We start from the raw sequence: 25,638 nt of genomic DNA on the forward strand, positions 1-25,638 counted from the left end.
TTCAACCATGTGCGTAGACAGAAAATAACGTGAGTTAAGTGAGAGTAGATTGAGTGAAGGGGAGCCCAGAGCAAAAAAAAAAAAAAAGCTGGTGGCAGCAGGAAACCAATTTGTCATCCTTGATCGGGAGGTATATTAACCTCCTGACTCAACTGCCACAAATTCAAATCAGGAACACAGAGTGTTTTCCTATTCGGGGTCAGTCTGCAGCTAGGTTAATATGAAGGGAGAGTTACCAAAACTACATAAATCTGTAGACAACACAAATAACAGCTACAGACCATCAGCATGGCGCGACACATTAGCCCCCCCTCAACTGTTATTTGCTGCAATGCCATCCACTTTTCAGAAGAAAGTTTCAAACAGATGTGGAGTAGCTGGGAAACTGACAGGACAGTGTGCGCTTAGAATCTGTGTTGGGCTGTAACCCAAACAGTTATTTTGTGTGACACTGATTGATTGCATTCACTACAGAAACTTCTTTTGACAAAAGAAAAAAAAAATTTCAGAGCTTCAACTTTTTGAAGCTGTTATCAAGCTCGGTTTTATGATAAAAATCTGTGGGGAACAGTCACACAGTCACACTACATTCACTTCAATTTCATATTTATGATTACATGTGTCAGTGTCGGTACTCTCACTTTAGGAGACCTTAATAGTCTTTGGGGAAATCACCATGAGCATGTCTCCAGCAGAGGCAACCAACTGTGTATGGATGAAGGTCTATTAGACAGTTGCGTGGAAATGGCAGAGAAGTGAGTGACTGGCAGAAAGACTGGGTTGCACTCTTCTTTCTCTCTAGCTTTTATCTGATTGTGTTTACAGATTATGGATCTCAGCATTTCCAACACTGATGAAGACATGGGCTGTCTTTCAATTTAAATAAAAAATTAAAAAACCCACACAAAACCAGGAAGGTAAAATTCAAGTCACACGAGGAACTTATTATTTTTTGTTTCACATTTTCAAACAGTGTTGTGAAACATCTAAGACAGCGGTAGCACTCAGTTTAAAAAAGCGACACCACTGAATTTCAAACACAAACAGAGTAAAAATGTCTTCCTGCTGCATAATTTTGCATTAGTATCATTATTATTATTCAGCAGCTCCTGATCTGATCACCTAATGAATAAAACACAAAGAAAGCCAAAATCTGTGGGTATACTCAACATATACTTTAAATTCCAACACTGGACCACTTCAAAGACAGTCAGCCTTTAGACATCTGTTTGCTTTTTACAGACTGTAGCTGCTCCTCAGACAAGAGTGACTGTGCAATTTTTACATCATTCAAAAAAAAGGCTTGAATTGAAGTTCTTCCTCCTTTTTTTTGTTTTTATCCTCACATCCACCAACAAGCAGTGCAACAAACACTGCTTATTTGGCATCAAATCAAAGATCCTTTGTTCTTTATCTCCATATCCTTTGTCATCTGCTGCCTAATTAACAGCAATAAAATCATAGGAGTGGGACATTCCTGTTCTTTATGCATGCTGATTACCCCATTACATTTCTTGGTCTCAGCAAATATTCTGTCAAAATACACTAGCTCTGGCATACTGGAAATTGCTTGCTGGGGGTTTCAAAACACCACTGTGGAGATGAATTAAATAGGAAGACTGACTGCATGGCTGAATGGTTATTGTTTATTGATCACCTTGCGGTCACGGAATCCAGAGCGTTGCTTCTTTTTTTTCCCCTCTCCACCTTCGTCTTTTTCATCCTCATCTCCACTGCTGGCCTCCACCGATTTCTCTGAATCCGTTTCGGAGTCTGGGTGTCTCCCAAAATCCGGTTCCTCTCCACTTACTTGTTCAGAGTGTCGAACAGAAGACCCGGCATCTGCATATGCTCTGGTTTTGTAAATAAATTTTAAAAAAGACAGATCAGATTACAAAACAGATCAATACCTGGGGGACAGCTCGATGTTATCTGAAAAGATAGTTAAGTTCAGCAATATGTCTTTGTGCTTTGCTCTAGTACCAAGGAGATCTCGGGAGGTATGTAGCAGACTGTGTTTTGCAGCTAGGTGTGTACTGTAGCTATGATGCTAAACAGACTGAAAAACAGAGAGGCAAAAGAGCCAGGAGATTATGTGCTCTGCTGTGTTTTGCTCATCGGTGCAATGCGGGGAGGTTTTACTATGGCAGACTCCCACTTCACCATTTTTCTGACTAAACTGAAATTGGAATAATAATAATAAATAGCTGGGACTGTCTGGAGCAGGCTGAATAATTCAGTTTAATGACACGCGTTGAAAATGAAGCCCAGGGTGAAGGCCTGGAACAGTCTCGTTCCATCAGTCTCAAACGCCCTGAGGCGCCATCCATCACTCTGCCTCCTGCAGCACAGTCAGTGTGTCCCCAGAGAGCTCTAACCTCAACACCTTCCCCACCACATTGTCTTAACTAAACAACAGCCTTTAAGGCAATGGATAGCCATAAAAACACAACAAGCAGGAGAATGAAATGTAACATGTGCTCAAAAGTCCAGCTGCTTTTGAGTACTGAGCCAAAAGCAAGTCCTAATTTGCTCACTGAATGGTGTCCCATAGCATAGTGCTGAAGTTTAAACACATGATGGAAAACCCACTCCAAAGAATGGTGTGTCATTCAAGTGACAAAAAATCCATAAAAATGAACCTCAACAAACATGTTTAAATTAAATTCCCAGTCATGCCACATTGTATTAAGCAACACTAGACAGGCCTTCAGCTGAGAAGCAATCTGCACCTTGAGCAGGTTGCCTGTAAATCACAGAGTTGTTTACACATCAGCTTGCTTCAAATTGCTTCTTAAGGAACAAATGCAGTATTTTTTTAAGACCACTATTATTTTAAGAGCAATAAAATGAGGCACAAGGGTGTAAAAAAACCCAAAAAACTACCTCTTCCACAGCAGTCCAGCACTAGCAGACACACCGGTTACCCCAGCTAGGGCTGCCAGCATCAGCCTTCTCCGGCCGGACTCTCGCACTGCCCCGCTGTGATAACGCCGGGACAGCTGTGCGAGCCCCACCGAAACGGCGGACAATGCCCGCAAGCGGAACATCCTGCAGAGGGACAAGAGTAAAGGTGAGACAGAGACAGATGACACTCTTGCAGTGTCGGTATGTACAATGACAGAAAAAAGCAACACACACCTATTAAATTGTGTTTCTGTTTTGTATTCTACTGTATGTCAAAACTGAATGAATAAAAACTATGAAATAATTTCATGTTAAGTATCTGAATACAAAGCATATGAAAATTCTGAGCTGAGTACACAGTCTCATTACTTTTATCTGTCTTAAAAATCATCAGTTAATGCTACCTCAGATTAGAGCCAACATCAGTGCTTTGCAGAGTTTAAGTCACAGACAGATCTAAACCGTGGTAAAGAAAGTTTAGAAGCCTCTTAAGGAAATCAAAAAAGACCAAATTCATATCCCAAGGTCTTGTTAACTTCTGAAGAGGAGCAATGAAAGCATCCTGACTGGAAATATCACAATCTGGTATGAGATGTGAACAGCAGAGACTGGATGGGTGCTGTGGGGAATTAAACCCCCCTCAAGAGTATCCCAACCACCCATCTACACACCATAAGTGGTATTAGGGAGTTGAGCCCAATATCCACCTTGCTATCACCTGCCAAGCAAAACGGGAATATCAGCAGTTTCTTTTCCTCATGCTGTGAACATACTGCATACTTTAGTGCAGTTTTTTTAAATCAATTTATTCAGTCGTTCTTTTATATTTTGGTTAGCACCATAGCAGATTACATGTAGACTATATGCGCCATTTCATTTGATCATCTTGCACAAGGCTAATTATAATAAATGTTGAAACAACTGTTCTGATAAGTCTGTGTGAATCAGCCCTTCATAGTCAATGTGCTGCAAAGATTATTAACCAAACAAACCTGGTCAAAGACCACACAGGTGAGGATCTGCCCTCTGTGCTTCCTGCTCAGCACCTATTAACACCCAGCCCTGTATATTTAGTGACTAATTTAAGCATTTTTTGTATTAAGTTATTACTTTTAATCTCTGTGATTAAACTTGTTGGGCAATTGAATCGTTATATGTGTGTGCACTCCTATCTTTCATTAACTCCCTTAGTTAGCATAATAAAAACAGAAACCTGTACTTTAGTCTTAAGATTTGTAGCCACAATTGTAGTATTTTTATTTGCTTTGATTTTGATTCCAACAAGCAGCATGTCAGGCAGTCGGATTTCCACTGTGAAGTAAGGATGCCCGATTATAGCAGAAACCAAAAATAGGATTATTTAGCTGAGATTTAACACACTTACTTAAAAAAACATGCTTCAAAAAAATTATTAGTGGATTAGAATGGCAGTGTGCTATCCCTTTAAACTGGCCGTAGGTGGGGATGTGAGAGTGATTGGTTGTTTGCTTTTTCTACGCCCTTTGTCTGCTGATATAGACTCCAATCCCAGCCAATCCTGGTCAAATACAAACATAAGATAGCAAAGGAACAGACGTATAGATGGATGAACTACACATGTGGATTCATACCACAAGATCCTCTAAACACTGTAAAGCTAGCATATAGCTACCACAGTACTAAACCTACCTGTCTACCCACCTACCTTGTCCAATTATAAACCATGGAAGTCATAGGTAAGGATTTGCAGAATTTAACCCCCCCAAAAAACTAATTAACAGTCATCTCAAGAGACAAAGCTTAGAACAATGGGAGCTCACCATTGGGATCTGCCTTCCCACAGCACTGTAGGCAAAATGGTCCCTTCAAAAGTCAATGTAGAAAGTCCTGGTTTCCACACACACCTCAATTAATAAACAACGGAAAATCAGGGATAAAACTAATTGCCACCAGTGCACCTAAGCTCCAGAACTTCATTTTCAGCTATACTGTTGCTTAATTCTTCAGTGTCACGGAAAGATGATTAACAATTAGGAAAGGGGCTACTGGTGTGTATCTGTAGCTCCCATGTGTGCACTTTTCAAACTACATGATGGAGGAGTTAACCCCACTGAGGCTCAAAGCTACCACCTGTCAATATCCTATTAACAATTCAGGCACCAACTATCAAGCAGACTCAGCAGAAAGAACAGAAGAAGACATGGCATATGCTAATTGGAGTGTTCAGTAGCCCATGACAATAAGGACTAAAGGGAACAATGAGCGTGCATCCACACTATTATACTTTTTGGAACTGGGGGAAAGCCTAATGGTAAAGGAACAGCACCAAAACTTTATAGAAACAGAGCAAAACTCACACAATGCAACAAGAAAGCCCAAAAATGCAAGTTGTTGGTGTTGCAGAGAGCTTTAGTATTAATAAACTTCTTTATATTTTAATACCTTTCCAAAATTCACCAAGGTACATGTACAGTAAAGAAAGATTTTCCAAATGCAAACTAACTAACATATTTATGACATTTGTATATCCCCACAGTTGTGTGAGAGCCAGTGAGTGTCTGCACATGTGCCCACACATTCATCCTCTGAATATCTTTCCAGCAGTTTGAAATTAGTTGGCTCCCAGAACAGCAGCTGACCAAATGTTATTTTCCACTCTGCGTTATCTAACTCATAATTACTGAGTGCACTGATGAGTGCTTTCATTTTCACTAAAATGCACTCATTTTGTCTGAGTTTTTGAATCCAGCACATTTTCATCACAGCGCTTTGCTTTCACACCTCCCAAAAAACTTTGATGCCTAGTTCAGCTGGAGCTAAGATGACAGAAAGTGATTTAAAAACTTGAATTAAGGTCTCCAAAGGTGAACCTGCAAAGGGATCATCACAGTTGCCTGCAGCACGCTCTCCGTCTCACAATTACTAAGGGTCTCTCGCACAGTCTGCTCTGCGGCTGTTCAATGTAAGTGTCAGAGGGTTGTAAGCTATCCCCTAGCTCCACGTTGCTTAAATGCAAAGCTTCCTGAGCCGTGAGTGCTGCTGCTGGGACACTCATGTCAAATATAGTTGAAAATCCAAACCAGACAGCCACCTATCCCCCGCAACCTCCACTACATTTCTTTCACTTTTTTTTTTTTTTATTTAAACGATATTTAAATTTAAATAAAGCCATTTTTCAAAATAAAGTTTTTAAAATCTAATGCACCTGTTTTTGCATATAAATGTGATATCAATATTAACCAACCATTTGCCATTTTATGCAAATATAATTACCTGCATTTTCACAAGGAAGTTAAGTAACAGGTCTTAAGTACAGTCAGATTTCTTTGGCATTAACAACTAATACTCTGTAGCTAGCACAGCAGCTCAGTGGCTACATCGTTTTTCTAGAATAACAGATTTAGGTCTGGAAACCTTTTACAGCACTTAAAGTAACAAAACTACATGTTATCAACTTCAGCAATGTTATCTATAATTCAGCTGTCTTCAGCAGCCTGTCTCTCCCAAACAACATCTCCAGCCCTACACAAAGCCAAGTGGAAAGCTAGTAATTGTTTATTAGTCTAAAACCAAAGATGAACAGATGCTGAGTGATCCCAAACATCTGTAAGTTTCAGTGAATAGATAGTAGTAATAGTTCAGATAATAACTTTGTGAAAGGACACTGGGAACTAACTTGCATAAAAGCCAGTGAGCCACACTCCAACAAAAACCTGCACATTCGTTATGTCTAACTTTGTAAAGAAATGAAGCAGTCAGTCCAAAATTTGCTTCTCATTCACATCTATGTGGCATATATACATTTATTCTGGTTCTACTCTTCTCTATTTTACCATGTGCACGTTCTGTATAATGAAAAACATACACCTTTCATCTGAACAAAACAGCAAAGCTGTAAAAGAGAGAATATCATAAGGAAAACAGCATTTCATCATCATTTCAGTCTGATCACAAACCAACAAAGAGTCCTTCAATGTACTCTTTTGAAAACGTTACATTAAAAAAGGTTTTCCTCATTTGAATTATCACATGCCATTACATCTAATAGCGTGCATATTTTGATTACAAACTAAAGGTAATCAAGCTGTTACAGTTCCTGATATTTTGTTTAAATTAGGTTATAAAGGAGTAACATCTGATGATTTCTTTCTTTCTTTGCACCTGTACTTCACCATGCAGGAATGCTTTGTCTTGGCACATTTTTGGAGAAATTTGAGTGCGAGACTTCATTCCTTTGGCATGCTCAAACTTTGAGTGCTGTTTTTGATTGCAACGCTTGTCTCCTTATCAACTCCATCAATGCAAGCTAAATCTGGAACGCAGCAGCCACAACAAAGGGGGTGGCTGTGTTAAAGTTTAATGCTCATTATTATCAAAGTACATGTGAAAATATCCTAAATCCTGCAGAGCATGTCTTAACTACTTACTAAACTCCATACAGTTATTACAGCTTTATAAATCCAGTGCCACCCTCCTGATATCAGGCAACTTTTTCCATGTATTTATGAGCATTTCAAAATATTAATTTACATCATATTTAAAGAATTCAACCTAATTTTTTGAATCCAGCGCATTTTTAATTACAGCATTTTACTTTTACTCTTTCCCAAAAGCTCAATGCTAAGTTCAGCTGAAGCTACAATGATAGAAAACTATCATCATAAGTCTGGTGACAAGGTACATTGGACCTGGACCTGAAGAAGGAGCAGGTAAATCAACGTCCTCATCAATTATTCTACACCCCCTGAGAGCAAACCTTTTTTTTTTTAAAAAAGAAAAAAGAAAGGGGTGTGTGTGTGTGTGTGTGTGTGTGTAATCTAAACAGCCTGTGGCATTAAAAATAACATTTTATGCTCTCAGGTGAGACCAGAGATTCATTCCAAGAAATATAGCAGTTCCTTTTGCTGCTTGGGGATCTTTTTTTTTCCCACCCTAGGGGTACACATACGCAGAGACATGGGATTATTTTCATAAGTATCAAGGGTATTCATAATTTGAAAAAGAACAGTTTGGATATATGCACGAGTACCTCATTAAAATAAAAATAACAACTAAAGCTTTCAGAAACTGCATATCGTTGTCAAGTGTATATCTTGGTCAGGATTTTCTCACAAACTCCCACCTTTGTTACAATACACTGGCTACCTGGTGACTGATTTTAAACTTACAGAAATTACTTCTAAAGCCTTACATGGCCTCTTACATACGTGCATTATACATTTACTCACACTTCTGCTCCTCAATTCAATCCAAGCGTTTAAAAATAATATACATAAAAAGACAAACGTGCAGACCTGAATTTTTAATGGGTGTTTTGCGACACCCAAGCCCAAAAAAAGTGTTGCTGTTGTATGTCTTGTTCCCAAGTAAATTAGGAAATGTTTGCTTTGAGTAAGAGCTAGCATTACGCTAACCTTTGAAGCATAATCATTTTTTAGTCTCTGGGTGTTTCGTGTAAACATGCAATAATAATAATCTTAGACAAACAACTGAAAGATACTCCTTCCTATCTTTATGTTCAATATGACATGGCCCACTGCTAACACATACCAAAAAACCACACAAAAACAGCTAGCTGTCAACAACTGGCTCAAAAACACTGGTTAAGGTGATGTTAGTGTTGCGTTTGGCATGCTAAAACGGAAACACGAACAGCTAGAGTTGTTCATTTGATGGATAGTGACCCCAGTGTTTTGTTTTTAGCCGCAAGTTAACTTCGTTGACAACAGCATGACGGACTACAAGGTTAGCAGCGACCCGTCTAACCAATAATAAACTAAATGCTTCTATCGTCAGTCACTTGTTAATGTCAATACTTAGCTGGTTAATTCGGCAGTCAAGTAATTGTTTCGTGAGGTAACTCACGCTGGCTAGCTAGCTAGTTAACGTTAGATTTAATGGCAAGTGCTAGCTCTACTAGCAGCTATTTCATCGTTTTGTTACACACTGCGTCATTACAGAGCTTTCTTATAGCTCATACGAGGCACGGTTACTTACATAAGCAGCGATAAAAACACCACTCAGTCCAAAATAATAACGTCTTCACCGATTCAGAGTACGTCTTTGCTCAGTGTGTCTGCAGTGATGGAGTACTGCGCTAATAGTTCCGTGTTTCAGAGAGAGGGTGGGACAACTCCAATCTCCGTACCAGCCCCATGCATTTCACACAGGCACCCTCCCATCATCCCTCCGTCCAGGTTTGGGCGGAATTACAGTGTAAGTACTGGAAAATCAAAAGTCTAGTGGGGACTTTAAGTTGTCTAGTCGAATAGGTACATTATCGTCCCCAGCACAACTGTTTTACAAAACTGTTTTTTTTTAATAGGGCTTAAAAAATAGAAAATATTCAGGGATTGGCAGTTCTCTTTGTGAATAGCCAGACTGCTTCAAGGAAAGGCAACTCAAGTCACTCAAATAACCACTCTTTACAAGGAAGGCATCCAGAAGAGCATCTGTGAACACACAACACACTGCTACAGCTGCATAGGACCTCACCAAGTGGGACTCCTATTAGCTCAGAACAGAAAAGAGGCTACAATTGACGCAAACTCACCAAAACTGGACAATAGAAGACTGGGAAAACATTGCCTGGACTGACAAGTCTTAGTGTCTGCTCTAACATTTGGCTGGTAGGTTCAGAATTTAGTGTAAAGACCATGAAAGCATGGATCCATCCTGCCTTACAGCAGTAGTTTAGGCTGCTGCTGGTGGTGTAATGTTGTGAGGGTTAAGGGTTACTTTTAGCAAGATAACACACCGTGTTGTACAGCTGAAATAATCTCAAACTGGTTTCTTGAGCATGACAATTAGTGCACTTTACTCAAATGGCCTCCACAGTAATCAGATCTCAATGCAATAGAGCATCTCTGGAATGCGGAGGAACAGGAGTGTCGCATCATGGGTTTGCGGCCCAAAAATCTGGATCAACTGTGTGATGCTGTCATTCCAGTATGCCCCAAAACTTCTGAGGTACTGTTTCCAGTACCTTATTGAATCGATACCATGAAGAATTAAGGCAGTTCTGAGGGAAAAAAGAGGGTCCTATCCAGTACAAGTAAGGTGTACCTACTAATGTAACCCCTAAATACAGATTCAACAATTCTATTTCAGGTTTAAAAATTTAGAAAAAAAAAAGACATTTTATTAGGTATTATTTAACAATATTAAACTGAACTGACAGAGTGTCTGATTTCAGTCATATGTCTTTATAGAGCTCCAGATTAAATAACGAGCCCCTTCACAGTGTGCCAGCTATAATCGTTGCCTTGAAGAGCCAACCTATCTGGTGGTTTGCATGCATAATGTGAAAGGAAACACTGGAGAGCGGCTGAGCTTGCCTTGGGACGTTTCATGACTGCAGGCTCTTGTCACATCCACTAACAATGTCACCCAAATTTCACAATGATGCACAACCTAGGCCTTTAGAAATGCCAGAAATGTCAGAAGAGTTCTAATAATATTAATTATTCTCATTAGTCAGACTTAGATTGATAATCTGATTATCCCTTAGCTACTAAGTGAAATGAGTGAACACACAAAGATATATCTGAAATTGAACACACAAGCTTTAAAGGCATTATATGTCCATCTAACAGCCTCAGGTCATGCAATCTTTGCAATACATGCAGTAGGATGCAATGCTTATGCAACCAGATGTCATGGCTTAAACTATAAATTTATAATAAATCAGCAAAATGCTTCATTGTGTAGGCTCTCTATGATTGTTTGTGTGTCTGTCTGGATGTGTTGTCTGAAATGGGTGATACACACTTGAAGTGATTATCAACAGTATAATAATATCACATGTTCACACACTGCAACTAATATTGCTGCCTTCCTCCTTTGCAAATTGTCATCTGTACTCATCCCTTTATCTTTTCATAACATCTTTGTTAGAACAAATTGTATCTCTGCTGTCTTTTAGTCTACAGTTGTTTGGTTTTTCTTAAATAAGGGAGACTGCTTAAATATGCCTGCAGCTCTTCAGCGCAGGGTTCATTAGAACTTACAATGTATCACCAGAATGCCACAATATAAACCTGTCAAATACTGAAATTTCAAATTGGATGTTATTAGTTTTACTACAATAACCTCAGCGTGACCTAGAAGTCCACACCAGCGCTCTAATTCTGAGCTATTCATCTTATTCATATTGACTCCTTTATTGACCCATAAACATGCATCACATGAAAGTTGGTTTTATAATATTTTGTACAAAATGAATGGGCTACAGTTCAGAGAATGGAAATGGAGTTTCTATGAAACTTGTGCCACACGAATAAAGAAGAATGCATGCAGTGCAAATGTCAGCCTACATATAAATAAATATGAACATCCAGGCTGAAAATGTCTCTGTAGGCATGGAAGCATATTCAGAAACATGTCTTCCTTCCACTGCTGATTAAAGCCGTCGTGCAAATGTGGCAGTGCAAAGGTGGAGCAGAAGATAAGACCAAACCTCAACTGTTTTTAGAAGGACGTTTAGACACTGTTGTTAAGTCTTTTAATTTTGGTTGGTTTAAGAGGGTGTCACACTGTTGAGAACCACATTGAGGAACACCTTTGTAAATCCATGAGGGTGTGTTGTTCATCTGCAACAACAACAACACCTTCTTTTTTATTCTTTTTTTGACATGAGGACAAAAGCTGGCTCCACTTACATCAGTCTTATTTCTCTGTGACGTATTCCACATCTGCACACCCATGCGTGCTGTCTTTAAGCGTTACTTCTTTCATAAAACCACGGGCGGAGCTCTTTTGTATTTTCACGCTGGGTGACATTTCATTCAAGCACAGACCTGTGTGAACAGTCATATTCATGAGGCAAGCAAACACACCTCATTTTGTACTCTCCTCAAATCACTCATCATGACCTTGAGACATGTTGGCAGAGGGTGTTTCAAATCTGTACCGTCTCTATTAAAAAGGTTTTTTTTTTCAATCATATGAGGATAACCATGAAAAAAAAGATTAGTGTCAGCAGTGGTTTTGTTTGAGTCGCACAAATTTAGTGCTGTAGAGACTTGTCATGTCCAATTTATATCAGTAATTCATTTGGAATTTTAATTTATGGGGTTTAATGTATTAACACGAGTGTCTGAGTGAAATTAACTGGAGTATGATTGAGATTTTCCATAAAGGGTTTTTTTCCCACTTTGGTGTGGCTTGGATATATCTAAATACTTAGTTACTTTCAAAAGGAATGGTGTCACCTGGTTTTATTTTCTTCCACCTGCAGTTTTAGTGTCTTTAGGTTGGTGATAACTCACCCGAAGTATCACAACTGTAGATGTTGAGGAAGATAAGAAGTTGTGCTGTTACAATAATGTGGCATGTAAGGCATTTTAGGTTACACTGAGCTCAAACACCAAGGTCTGATATGTATAGCTTCTCTTTATTAGCTGATTTAATGCTGTGGACACAGTTTGGAGTACAAACAAATCATACACGTCTTAGCTTTAATGAAATCTAATACATGCAGGTAGCTTTTCTTTGCTGCAAGCTCTTTAGTTTACACTGCTGACGCATCATGTGCAAATGCACCACCGCCATGACACAGTTAGAGCAGACGTCTAAAGGTTTATTTGAGCCAGTGCTCGGTAGTGTTTGGCACCACACAAAAGATCCGCCCTGTGAATCGATGCAGGCTTGAGGCCTTGAGCAGATCCTTGTCCATGGCTGGGAATTTGCATTTAAATTGCATCACCCACACAGCCTGATGCAGTGCACCTGAAGAAGTACAGAAGGAACTGGGATGAGTTTAGGAGCAATGACATACTGCTACTGTATTTGAAATAAATACATTAAAAAAAACAGAAGACAAGCAACAAAACAACAAATTTGACTCCTTATCTTTCTGCTCCTTACTTTGGACCTAAAATTGTGATAAGAAACCATGTGATCACATAAATCACTGCAGTGAATTACACAAAATGTGTTTGTTTTTGTCTTTTAAGAGTTGCCTATCTGGACTCACCCTTGACCAACACAGGTGTGGTAGGTGGTATTATATGACGGGCTTGGTCAAAGATTACAGAAAAAAACAGGTTGCATTCCGCGGTGGGGAGTCTCCTTGACATTCATTGACCAAACAGACCCATTACCACTCCCATTAGCTGAATTTGCAGTGGATGAGTGATTCTCCAGAAAACAGTGCACCTCATAAATGACTGCTTGCCCCACTGAACCACCACAGAAGCTCTGAAATGTAATGAAAGCCTACCTGTTTAAAAGCCGCTGAAGATCAATTCACTTATATTTGATCCTTGATTTCCCTCCTTTGGAACAAAGGGACATAAGTGTGACTGAAGGACAGGTTATATTTAATATTTGGCTATAGATGGATGGTGTGACCAGTGACAGAAAGACATTCAGACAGGCTGCACTGTGCACTGTGTCTTTCAAGTCAAGTCAGCTTTAGGTTAAGTGTGAAGCTTTAAGAATGAAACCCTCTTTTTAAAAAAACAAAAACATAGTACACATGTTTTCCTATTTGGTTAAACACATTAGACATAAAAACAGAATGATTTTCACTGAGATGTGTGTATATAGTTCCTACACCCATGCCACTACAGGTATATATCACCAGACTTTTTTTTTTTTTTTTGAATTGCAGTAGGGTATATTGTCACTGGAGACAGGTGTAATGGAGTCTTCGCATAACATACATTTTTTGAACTAGTGCGCACAGAAGTGCATTATCTTAGCACACTGGTGCAACACTGGGCATGTGTATATCATAGTCCAGCCCCGCAAACCCGCCCACCCCTCCCTCTGTGCTTCTTCGGTGCCTCTCCGTCCGCCCGCCCGCAGCAGTCTCCTTCACGGCGAGCTTTCACTACAGAGATGGCTGTGAAAGTGTGTAGATCAGTACTCCTCTTGTCCCGAAGCAGCGGAGCGGTGGCCGGCAGCCGCCCGGCACTTGTTGTGTCTTCACAGCGGCATCATCAGCATATAAGACCGGTAAGTCCCAGGACGTCTGAGACAGCTCCGAGAGAGAGACAGAGAGAGAGAGAGAGAGAGAGGGGTAGGGACCGAGCTGGCGAGGCTGGACCGGAGAGAAGGCAAGCGGGGCTGGCTAAGGAAGTGAAGCTAACTAGCGTCAATATCTCCCCCCCTTAATTTATTTCATTGAGGTCGAGCTTCACGTAAAGGTGAGGCACACGACGAGTCATGATACGTATCCCAACCTGGTGTCGCGTGAATATTTTAATCCACGGTGGGACGTAGAGGTTTGACAGAGAGGCAATGCAGCTTTTTGGAGCACTTGAAACCCATCGACACCCCGCTGCCGCTGCCCCGCCGTTTACAGTAACTAGCCTTCAAACACTCGCCTCTCAAATGCTTCATAACCCGTGATTTAAAAAAACAAAACAAAAAACCCAGAAGAAATCCTTCAACTTTGCAGGCATATGTTAATCCCAGTATCATTCTGATCAGCGAATATGAATCAGAATAAGACCCAGTTTGAGCTTCTAGGTTGCAGTACCTGCTAGGGTTGGTTTGACTGTGGAAGGGTATGGATGCCTTATTTTTTGTGCTTTTGCAATAAAGGTGTGATTGAGAGCCCGTGGCTGATGGTTCGCCTTATCTCTCTGCTATTACCTGGTGTGTGTTTGTGCAGCAGCAGAAACTCAGAATAATGAACATCTGTCCAGACCTGGAGAGGAAGTTGTGCTTGTGTGTGTGTGTGTGTGTGTGTCTGCAAGAGAGCTAAAGAGAGTTATCCATAGATGCACTGACTGTTTATCCATGCACAAATACGAGGCTTCACAGGAACATGGAAGTCTGTACTTGGATGATGTCAGACTCTCCAGCCGGCCTGCTGTTTCTCCCCTCCCTGTGGGTGTTTCCCCATTCAGCAGGGAAATCCTGGGTATTCCTGCAAGCTGATGCAGGTCTTTTCTTTACATGGTCACTGTAGTAATGGATGCACCCTCAACAATGTTCACAATAACAGGAAGGTAATTGCGTTTACAGAGCTGTCACTACGATGCAATAGTTGCACAGTGTTTTCCTGCCACTGCGACCCCCTCCCCCCTTGCCGGGGGGTGGGGGTGGGGGGTCACAGAGGAAACTGTGAGTCTTTACAGCAGCAGCCTGAGGAGGGAGAAGAAGCCCAGGATGGGGTTCTGGGAATATGCAAGTCTTTGCAGTAGGTAGAAGTACTGCTGTAATGTTTTAAGAGTTTTGTTGTCTTTCTCTCTATCTCTCACACCATCTACAGGCACACTTTTCACAGGCCTTGTGAAATTAAATGAGGCTTTCCTTCTTAGTGAAGCAGGCCAGCCCGGAGGTTAAGGAGCTGTCAGAACAGACACACGCACTCCATATCTCCACACTAGACCCACTGTGAACTGTCTCACACTGTGAACTATTACAGTGAACAAATTTGAGTCTGAATTGATATTCTTGGCCTCTTCCATCTCTAAGAAAGCCTTAAGTGTTTTAAGCACGTTACTGCTCACTGTCTCTCGCCAGAGTTGGCCCCTAATAAGTTTTCATTTTATTTCAGGCTGCCCAGGTTTGTAGTGTTGTTTGTCTGTCATATTGTGTCTCCGTCCAGTGAAGCGTTGCTGCGGCGGCCCCTAACGCGGGCCTGTCACTTTGTGACAGCCAAGCCTCTGTATTCATTTGTGAGTCTTCCAGTGGAAACCCTGTTTCGGCACTAGTGTTGATTAAAGCTGCAGTGGGATGCATACAGTTTCCATGCAGGCTGTATGCACACGTGTTTCAAAGAAGACCTAAATATGGTGTCTAGAGCCTAACTGGAAATGTTGAGCTGAGTAATGGCTCTGATGATGGGGCTGCAAAGGAGACAGTGGGCTGCATATGGTTGCATGTAACCTGCACTAGATTAATATTGAGCCAGCTGTCATATATGATGCTGCTTTCCTGACGTGTAGTAGGAGAGGTGAGTCACTGGGAATACTCCTTGTAAAAGGGTTATAAATCCGTCGGGAGTTTCTGTACTGCGAGATGGTCAATATGTTCATATCTTGCATCTAAAATATGGAAAATGTGGCAATAAAAGGCATTAAATATTGTTTTTGTTGTCATTTACTTATATTAAAGCTCCTATGTTCATTAAAGCTGAACAGCTGGAGACTGGAGCAGCTGGGGCCAGGGGGCCGAGGCCCGCTCCTGGCTTTTAATCCAATCAGTAAAGGAGTAAACTAATTTATCCGTGCTGCCTTCACAGACTCAGCTCTGAACTTGTCCGGATTAGTGTGATAAGAGAGTGACTCTAAGCTTTTGGCTGTGCTAAGGGTGATGAGATAGCTGAATGACTGATAGATGGGTCCGCAATGGCAGTTCCATCAATGTTATCCTACCATTCACGGACAAACTGGTTTCAGACTCAGCGATCCAACATTTACAGACTGAGGGGGGAAACAGGTATATGGTATGAAATGATGGGGCAAATGTTCATTCGGCTGCCATTTATCCGCTACTTAATGAGTCCGGTCTTCATTGGCAGGTGTATGACCCCATGTTGTGTGAAAAATAACTGATGGCAATCCAGAGACCGTTTTTTATGACATTTGGGTTTTACAACGATGACCTTCGTTTCTGTTCTCGGATGTTATCACATCATGGCCGGTGGCTCAGCAGGAGAGAAGTGATAATAATGTGTGGTCAACATAGCTGATATTGGATTACCATCTATACACAGGGGGCATTTTTAGTGGGATGAGTTTTTCTTGGGTGAGAAAGCTGATCTGAGTTTTCTCGCAGGGCTTTCATTGTCTTTGTAAGTGACGGTTATCATGACGCTAAGTGATTTCAGTTTTATAAAGTCCTGTTTTAGTTTTATCATAGATGACCCAAAAACCTGAAAACCTGAAGTGAAATCATGTCAGAAAGATACATGAAAGCAACACATTTGCATTATGAGGAATCTGAAAGAACCGTCAGCAGTGCTCTTATTGGTTTGGCTATATTCAGACTGTTTTAAAAGTTTGCAGTGTGACTCAACTTTTAGTCTAAGCCATATCTGTTCCTATCGTCAACTTGAAAAACTGATTACCCAAGATCACTAGCACTGACTGCCTGCTCTCCAGTGTTTATGAGTTTTAGATAGTGAGCTTCAGAGTAATGAACAGGAAATAACAACGAGGCAACCATTCTTGTATTGCCAGACAGACATGTTAGTTTACCCTGAATCACTGGGAACCTATCTTAGTCAATCTGAGACACTGTGACTGGATTCACTACCCACTAACGTATAGACATAGTTCCAAGCTGTGACCCGCATGTATTTGTGCTCATTGTAGAGTTTGAGTTTTTTTGTTTGCACAACATCTATTTAAAAATCATCTGATTATTAACAGAGCAACACTGTGTGAAAGGGCGAAATAGGTAAACCAGATAATGACATGCCGGTTGTGCCAGTTGTTATGTCGTGCCATCGACTCTTCCTGCCAGTCCTGATTTATACGAACAAATAAAGCGGGGAAGAAGTAAATGTTGTCAAAATACACAGCATGCCACATTGACAGAAAAGGATTTCCTCTAAATAGATTTTCCTCATTCCAAAAAAGATATTTACCAAGTTCTTAGTTACTTCCTGAAATCTCTTGATTGTTTTTTTTTTAGAGCAAAAGTGGCTTCTGGGTATATATCATGCGTCTTTATCAAAACAAATCCAGAGATCAGGCCGAGCCGAGAACCCACAACAGTTTAAATTGTTGGGCCAGCTTAACGTCAAAATAGTGCATTTACTCAAGGTTGAGGTAAAAGTGCATGTAGCCTAATAAAAGATAAAGAGTTCATTTAGAGATGAGCTGAAAACAAAGAGGTGCATTTCCTCATTTAGCTGAAGCAAAACGTATCTAGGGTGTTAATTATTAAGCTGACATGACAGTAAACTGGTACCACTGTGGGTTATATTCTGCCAGGGACAGGAACTAGTCTGGTTCGGTCTAAATGCATCTCAGTAACTCATAACACCAGAATGTGGACGCATACTCGCTCTGAAGCTTCAGGCAGTACAGACTTATATCTCTTTCCTGTCTGTAAGGCTCATGCTGCAGCACCTTTCCTGGCATTTCGTGGCAGTGTCGTGAAAAGATCATGGATTATCTTAACACCAGACAAAATGACAAGTGTGTGTTGTCATCTTATTACGGTGATGAAAAGCTGATAGCTTTAGCGGCCGTAGTAATGACAGAGCTCCTGTCAGCTCTGGTGGCGGTCACCCTGTCGAGTGGTAGCCAGAGTAATTTCCAGGGTCTGCTGTGGTTCAGGAGTTGTTTGGCGGATGGGCCTTTTTTCCATCTACAGATTTCGGCAGGGTGACTCACTGTATCTGTTACCGTTAGGTCGACAAGTTTGTGAAACGGTTCAGCTAAAACAGGAGTGTCAAACATAAGGCCCAGGGGCCAGAATCAACCAGCCAAGGACTCCAATCTGGTCAACTGAGCAGCTTTGGAAAATGTGAGGGAGGATATAAATTTTAGACTTTTAACTGTTTTTCAGCATTAAATAAGTAATAGATAAACAATTAAACTACAAAAAGTTCCTGTTTATCACTGTCTACTATAGAAATGTATCATTTTTTTGTCTTAATAACATTCTGTCAATTACCATTAATTTTCTGTTTTATAATTACCGGACAGTCGCTGCAGAACGAGCTAACGGAACGTTTTCTGACGTTTTCCAGATATTTTTCCTACAATTTAAACCCAAAGCAGCATTTCTTCATCAGGTAGAAAAACTGAGACGTACTGTTGAAATTGCACTTGTTATTCTTATATCAAAATCGTTCATAGATTAAATGTGTAGTTAAACTTATTTACACTGACAGGAGAGTTTGACTGGTCAAAATTTGCCGAGAATTTCATGTTAAAAGCACCTTTAGAAATGTGTTCACTTAGAAGAAAATTTATGACGTGTTCAATACTTATTTTACCAGCTGTTTGGTGTCTGTGTGGGTGAGTGCACGTGTACCTGTGTGCATACGATGTGTGAGTGCACGTGTGTGGACATGCCAGCAGGCGAAGCTTCTCACCCGCTGTGTTCATTCATACTGCTTCATATCTTTTAGCAAACTTGCTTTCTAGTAGACGCTCACTGGCCCTTAATGATCCATAAGCTGCTGAGAGCACAGGCACACGGCCCATAGCAAGAAGTGTGTTTGACATTTTTTTTTTCTTCTTTCTGAGGTTTGTGTGCGCCCCAGAGAAATCACCCAGTGCTCTCTTTTTGTCTGCTGTCTCTGCCTTGTTAACCCACTGCGGGCTGCCCCACATGGGATTTTCATTCTGTGTTCCCACTGCTCTATTTACACGCATACACTCACAAATGAACATGCAGTGAAAGTTGTGTCACATTACATATGTATGTCATTGTTTGTAGTATAATAAATACAATTCTGTAAATATAAAAAAAGAAACTTAAGATATTCTTTTAATTTCTCTACAGTTTACTGCCTTCATTTGTGGTGAGTATTGCTTTAAAATACAGTTGTAGGTTAGTCCTGTTGAAAGCGTGTGTACCTGATGTTCTAAGTACTCCAGTTGTGAATTTTCTAACTACTATGTTGTGCATTATTGCCTTTTTAAAAAAACACAAGGTCAATTTTAGCAAATTCATTGGCATAAAGAGGAAAAAAAAGACAGTTTTTAGGCTCTGAGGAGCTCCAATCATTTGCAGCCCCCTCCCCTTTTTTTTTTTTACATAACACAGCGCTGTCTGCTGTGTTATGTATTTAGCGAGTGTGGTTGCTACTGTAGTGCTCGATCTGTTTCCTGATTTGTATTTACCGTGCAGTTATTATTTTAATGCTCCAGCACCTTACTGTAGCGAGGATCTGCATGCTTCAGTTATCGCCTCATTATGGTGACGTTTGGCATTGCAATGGGTGAGACTGTCGTGATGGACAAAGTCCTCATTAGTAATCCGGATGGGATTTCATCCTTGAAGTGGAAAATGACTGGCGAACCTCTGCTGTTGGCGTAGACTAATTAGCTGCTTTCCATGTTTCTGTGTGGCCCAGCATGTCTGCAGTCAGGTCTGAAAAGGACATTAAATTAGGCCAACTTGCGTAATGTGATGATGGATGGAGGCAACGCTTGGTTACCCTCTATAATCTCAGATTGGTGGGCTTGTGGCATCCTCTGCCAGGAGGGCAGGTTGCTACTAGAGCCCGAAGGTCATCAGCTGCCCTGCCTTTCAGGCCATTAGTTATGAGATTGGTCTCATTATTGTGACAAATCATTGGGAATGCTGGGTCCAAATGAGCAGTGTAAATTAGACCGGCCAGATTTAGCTTGTGTGAAGGTCGGCTTTACCCGAATTCGTCAAAAATATGTGACAGTTATGGGAAACGGTTTCCAGACTTGCGTGTTGTCCTGTCATTTTGTTAACCTATACTTCACTTTTGCTTTGACTTTGTCCACAGTCATTTTCATGGCATCGTCATGCGTAGCCGGGGTAAATTCTTACCTGGATCTTACACATTTGCATCCTGTCACAAACCAATCCAACTTTGCTGCCCTGAGAGTTCAGAAGAACTATCAAGGGTCTGCAAAATACAGCTTGGCTTGACCTTTCCTTCAGGAAATATTGATTGGTTATAGCATCGTTTATTCAAGTTCTTGGTGAATTAAGAGCAGCTGCAGAGTTGGATAGACTCATTGACAGGCTGGGGTGACAATTAAATTAAAAAAAAAAAAAAAAGTGGTGTTTTTTTTTAAAAGTCGTGAGTGCTTTCATTTCATTAGGATGTAAATTGCACCTCATGAGTGCAGTCTTTCTCCTCCTTTTGCAAGACTATTATTTGCATATGACCATGGAGTATAAACGTCTCAGAGCTGCTTCCTGTGTCTTGAATTTCTCATATCAGTCCAGTCATTGTTGGATTCTCTGAGCCGAGCCTGCCCAGTATTTCTTTCTAGAGTTTATAAATGACAGGTTTAGAAATTACAGTTTTTCAGTGAAACGCAGAAAATAACCAGGGTGGTGAGAGGAGAATCGCGACTGCTTGACAGGCAGCAGGAAAGAAGAAACTGGGATATCTGTCAACTGTGAGGCAGTTCTTAATTACAAATGGAAGCATGTGCGAATGAGCCCGGCTTTGCTGATGGAGTAATGTTTGGAAAGTGGTTCAGAGCAACGTTGGGAATCTATGATGTGAGGATTCCCTTGGCCTCAGGCTCACCTTTATTTCACAGAAGAGAAACTAGCTGCTTCCCTTTACAGCTTTCCCATTACTTTGACAGCAGAACTGGAAAGATTGCTGCATGTGTCTAACTCTGGAACCGTCTTTGCTTCGAAATTGGAGTTTTACTCAGAAGATCATTATCCAGTTTCCAGGAAACTAGTAGATGTATAAATAAAACTATAAATATTGTTGCTTGGAAGCACTTTTGTTACTTCCAGGTAACTTTTCAGAATTTATTTTGCATAGTGTTAGATGCACACATCCACACGGACTCTTTCATGCATTGGTAAAGTAGCACATTTTACATGCCTGACAACTGATTTAAGCATAGTAACTCTGTAAATTATTTATGTATATATTAGAGTCTCTTGAAGGAATGGGTAGTACATTACTGGCCATTCACTGCACAGTTGTGCTCCATTAAGTTATAATTTAACCAAAATAGAATAAAACACATGTTGCAGATTTTGGAGGCAGCCCTTGAAAGCCAACTAAGGCGTATAAATGACTCAGTGGGTTCACTTTCCAAGTGGAATCTCGACAAACTTAAACAAGGCTAATAGCACTCTTAATTGCTCGGGCCCCTCACGACGGCACACACACAAACACTCACACAAGCTCATAAGCAGTCCTTTTGTTCCTGCTGGATCGATGCTCGGGGTTAATGGCATGAGAGCTTGACATTTTCGAGCTGGCTGCACGTCTTTTGTCTCCGTGATTTTTAGCGTGTGAGCCAATGTCTCCTCTGATAAAGCCAGCTGATCTCTGAGATGCACAGGACCTAGAACTGCTGGGGGGAAATTTGCATGTGTTTCAGAGTTTATCTGTATGGCAAAACCTGCTGGTGCTGTGTTACTAGTGAAGCGAGGCCTTCACCAGTCATGGTTAAACAGGATACGAGGGCCACTGTGACATCATCCTTGTGTCGAGGTCATTGCGGGTAGTGGTAGCGCGTGTCGACTTAAGAGAAATTGTCTCTTCATGGTGGCTTAGTGTGGCGTGATGACGGGCAGTCTGCTGGTTGTTGTTTCTTTTCAGCATTGCCTCTATTTGCTCCTTTTACCCTCATGGTCGGCATGCATTAGCCACAGCCGTCAGAATAGAGCTTTGTAGACTTCCGCTCATGTACTGATACTTCATGCTTTGCGCCAAAAGCAAATTAAAGAAGCGCTTAGATATGATGTGTGTCGTCCTCAAGAATAAATATTCTAGTAGGGAAGATGATGTAAAAAGTCTATTTGTTTACACATATACAACTATTTTTAGAGGAGTGCTTTAAAAGCACACTTCAAGAGTCACATGAGTTTAAACAAACAAAAAAGAAAACCAAGAATGTTGTATTATTTTATTATATTATAAATCAATCCTTATCCCATAATAAATTAATTGTACTGTGGGCTCCAATAGATCCGGTTTTCTTGTGATGGGCTGCAGAAGTCCTTACCTTTCAGAATAATCTCATCTTCCTCTCGTGTCCTCATTTTGTGTGTTTCTTGAGCTTCATTTGTGCTTGCTCTTCTTCTGTTGCACTAGCTAGATAGTTGCTGGAATAAGCACCATGATGGCAACTTTATCGACATCTGCGTGCGTGAGCGCGTGACGGGGATGAGAAGGAGAAAAGGTGTAGAGTGTGAGAGCAGAACTGTGGGGTGCCATAGTGTTCAGTCTGATTTGTTTCTCTGAGGCACGAGCAGGAAAGAAGTCTGCACCAAACGAAAAATGAGCTTGCTTTATGTTATTATGCATTAAATTGCCAAATCTGATTTAATTACTTAACAGTTTAGTACTTGTTCCCCCAGAGCTCCAAAGGGTTGACTCGCAAACTTCAGTTCTGGCCCCATTTGCTTTTGCACCACCAGCCCGCTCTCTGTCTGAAATGAGCCGCCTGTGTTTTGTGAAGGATGCTTATGACATCCCCATTACACCACTAGAAGTCAAGAAGTGAGCTTCAGCTGAGATTGATCAGAGTCTGAGCACATCCGGGGAGTCAATGAGCCCCATAAAGCAAGACTCTCTCTTCGGCCTGGCGCCCAGTTTGTTTGCACTGTAATTACCCAGATTGTACCGCTGCCATGGTAGACACAAGCGCACACATGGGGGTTTCACCATGGAGAAGACAAACAAAGATGCACACCTCTGTCCAACAATGGACTCCAAGCCCTCAAGTCCCATTGTTATATTTATAATAGGCTGGAACAGATAGAGACAAATATATCTTCACCAGGACACAGCAAGGTCAACTTAGTAACCCAAGCTCATATTTTATTTTTTTTTGTGTTACTTTTTGTGTCCATGCATGGCTTCACAAGCCCTAATTCTAACAGTTTTCCTGCTGATAGAAGCCCCTCTCCTCTGAATTCTTAATTGCTTGTTTTAAATGAATCGGGAGTCTGAGCTTTGAGCCTTGTCTCTTTTAATTAACTCCTATATCAGCACTAGTGGGTCAATGACTGGAGACACGTGTGGATTAAACATAACTGATCCAGAGAGCTGAACTGAGGTAGTTTGGGCATGAGACAAAGCACGGAGGGGTTAAGTATGTGGTACGCTATGGGTGGAGTTTTAGAGGCTTGTTCAAACCAACAGGGTCACTGTAATGGTGCTCTATACTTCTGCGTGATCATGAAGTTTTGACCTGGTAATCTTATTATAATGATATTGTGCCAAGCGTCACGGGGCCTGTGAGATATGGCGAAATTATAATATCACACTATATATGAGTCAGAGAAGTGTTAATGTATTGCTGCTGATAAACTGTTCATGAAACACTATTGAGTGTTTTTGATTTATTCTTGAAGCCTCACTGCTGACCACATCCCTTTCAGATTAATCCATCTAGTCTCCTTTTTGCTGGATGAATGACTCTTTTGAGGGATGGCGTATTATCAGCTCAGCAGTAGTGTTTGTAATGAGTAATATGGATGAGATACTGTCCCCAATATCTGCATTTCAGGTATTCAATTTCAGGTGAATGCAACAGCACGACTGGAAACCAGATCTTTTTTTTAATTATTTGTAAGGATTGGTGTCACAGTTGCATGACAGCTAAACTAGAATGACTCCACCTTTGAAAATGTTGAAATTGTTGTGTAGTTTTAAACCAGTCCACTATTCAAGTGTCCGCGCTGGTAACATGAGATTGTTCTTTGTCAAAAACTTTGTATTATGCAATGTTTTACAAGCTTGATGGCCCAGCTGGCTCAAATTGATTTCCCACTGGGCTGAAAAACACTAGGTATTTTTTTTTTTAGATGGAAACCTTTTAGATAGAAAACATAAAAAAGCATATAATAGGAATACAGAACCAGTAAAAAGGTTATAATTTAATACTATTTCACCTGTTTAGCTGCTGTCTGTGTTCCTGCTAGATCAATATTTAACACACGAGAACAGTGTTAATAGTGATTTTGTGCTTTCTAGCTGGTACAGAGAGAACTAAACCCCTACTGTGCGTGCAGAGATGCACCTAGACCAATAGAGCTCCATTATGCTGTCTGTGCCACACACTTAGTGTTATAGCGGCTGAAACATTAATTGAATGCAGCATTAACCCCCCCACCCGCACCCCCATCCCCTGCTGGTTGAAGCCGCTGGGGTTAACAGCATTTCCAGCAGAAGCTCTAATAATATATAATGTCATATTACACCATTTCTTATTGTCCTGTCTAGAATTTTTCATTTAATGTGTGCACAAACTATACAAAACTTTGTAAATTTAAAAGCACTATAAAGCAGTCCTGGCCATTGGCTTGAAACAATGACCATAGTGAATCACTACATTCAAAAATTAATCTTAGTTGGCACATGCCTTGCATGTATATTGTCACCTGATTCAGATTCATTGGCCAGTGCATCATGGCCTACTCGCCAATCCTGTGCGCTGCTTTAGAAAATGGTGTTCTGTCCTCTTCCTCTATGGGAAAAGTCAGTCAGGACTTGGAGGAGACGACGTGTGAGAGATACAATCTTCTCTCTTCTCAAAGGCACCTCTGGGAAGCAGGGCACTGAGTGAATTGCTTATGTAAATAGCTCTGCTGGTATAATCCATTGTTGATGATGCCTTTGACTGCAAGGCCGATTTTTAGAAATGCTTTAGTTCTTTGGATCAAAAGAGCGCTTTACCTTTTGACTCTTGACAGCAGTATCAGGCCGACAGTTCAAGACGGAGCATTTAATATTAGATCAGCACCTCGGATATAGGATAGGAATAAAAGAATTGCAACTCAACAAGTCTTGTTAGCTGTCGCTGAGTAACTGTGTTTGCCAGTGAAAACCAACATCCGTAATTGTTGTTTTCGGTCATTAAGTTAATGCAGTGCTGTTTGCAGGAACTTGGCTTCTTTATAGCGCAGCTGCACTGTGGTAATAATATGTGTGATGTTCATGCGGGCTAATGCTAATTAGCAATAGCTGCACGATTCAAGAAGACCTTTTCTTCGAGCTCTGAGAGTGTGTTCAGGCTGTGGATGTTAAAGGCAGAGATGCAGAGGCCTGTGAGATGCTCAAATGATGGGATCAGGCTGTGCATTGTGTCTGCTACAGCAATGCAATGCTAGTCCAGCACTTTGTTCTGTCACAGGCATGGA

The 25,638-nt window shown here is 40.8% G+C and overlaps 2 protein-coding genes across 5 annotated transcripts in view; one reads left to right on the top strand and one right to left on the bottom strand.

The window, feature by feature from the left end:
- The window catches only part of micu1 (mitochondrial calcium uptake 1), a 37,207-nt gene extending 28,184 nt beyond the window's left edge, over positions 1 to 9,023 (bottom strand). For 2 of the 3 annotated variants that reach the window (XM_031732073.2, XM_031732071.2), the window contains exons 1-3: positions 8,884 to 9,022; positions 2,887 to 3,051; positions 1,658 to 1,853 (exon numbers count right to left, since the gene is read on the bottom strand). In XM_031732073.2, the coding sequence (XP_031587933.1) occupies positions 1,658 to 1,853; positions 2,887 to 3,051; positions 8,884 to 8,885 (363 nt within the window). In that variant the 5' untranslated portion in view covers positions 8,886 to 9,022. Of the gene's footprint in view, positions 1 to 1,657; positions 1,854 to 2,886; positions 3,052 to 8,883 lie in introns of all 3 variants that reach the window. The other variant, XM_031732070.2, reaches the window with a different exon arrangement.
- Positions 9,024 to 13,665: 4,642 nt separating this feature from the next.
- Positions 13,666 to 25,638, top strand: part of mcu (mitochondrial calcium uniporter) — a 56,470-nt gene continuing 44,497 nt past the window's right edge. For both annotated transcript variants that reach the window (XM_031732074.2, XM_031732075.2), the window contains exon 1: positions 13,666 to 13,848. In XM_031732074.2, the coding sequence (XP_031587934.1) occupies positions 13,732 to 13,848 (117 nt within the window). In that variant the 5' untranslated portion in view covers positions 13,666 to 13,731. The remainder of the gene's footprint in view (positions 13,849 to 25,638) is intronic.

This window comes from Oreochromis aureus, linkage group 13 (assembly GCF_013358895.1).
Source record: "Oreochromis aureus strain Israel breed Guangdong linkage group 13, ZZ_aureus, whole genome shotgun sequence".
Taxonomy (NCBI): domain Eukaryota; kingdom Metazoa; phylum Chordata; class Actinopteri; order Cichliformes; family Cichlidae; genus Oreochromis; species Oreochromis aureus.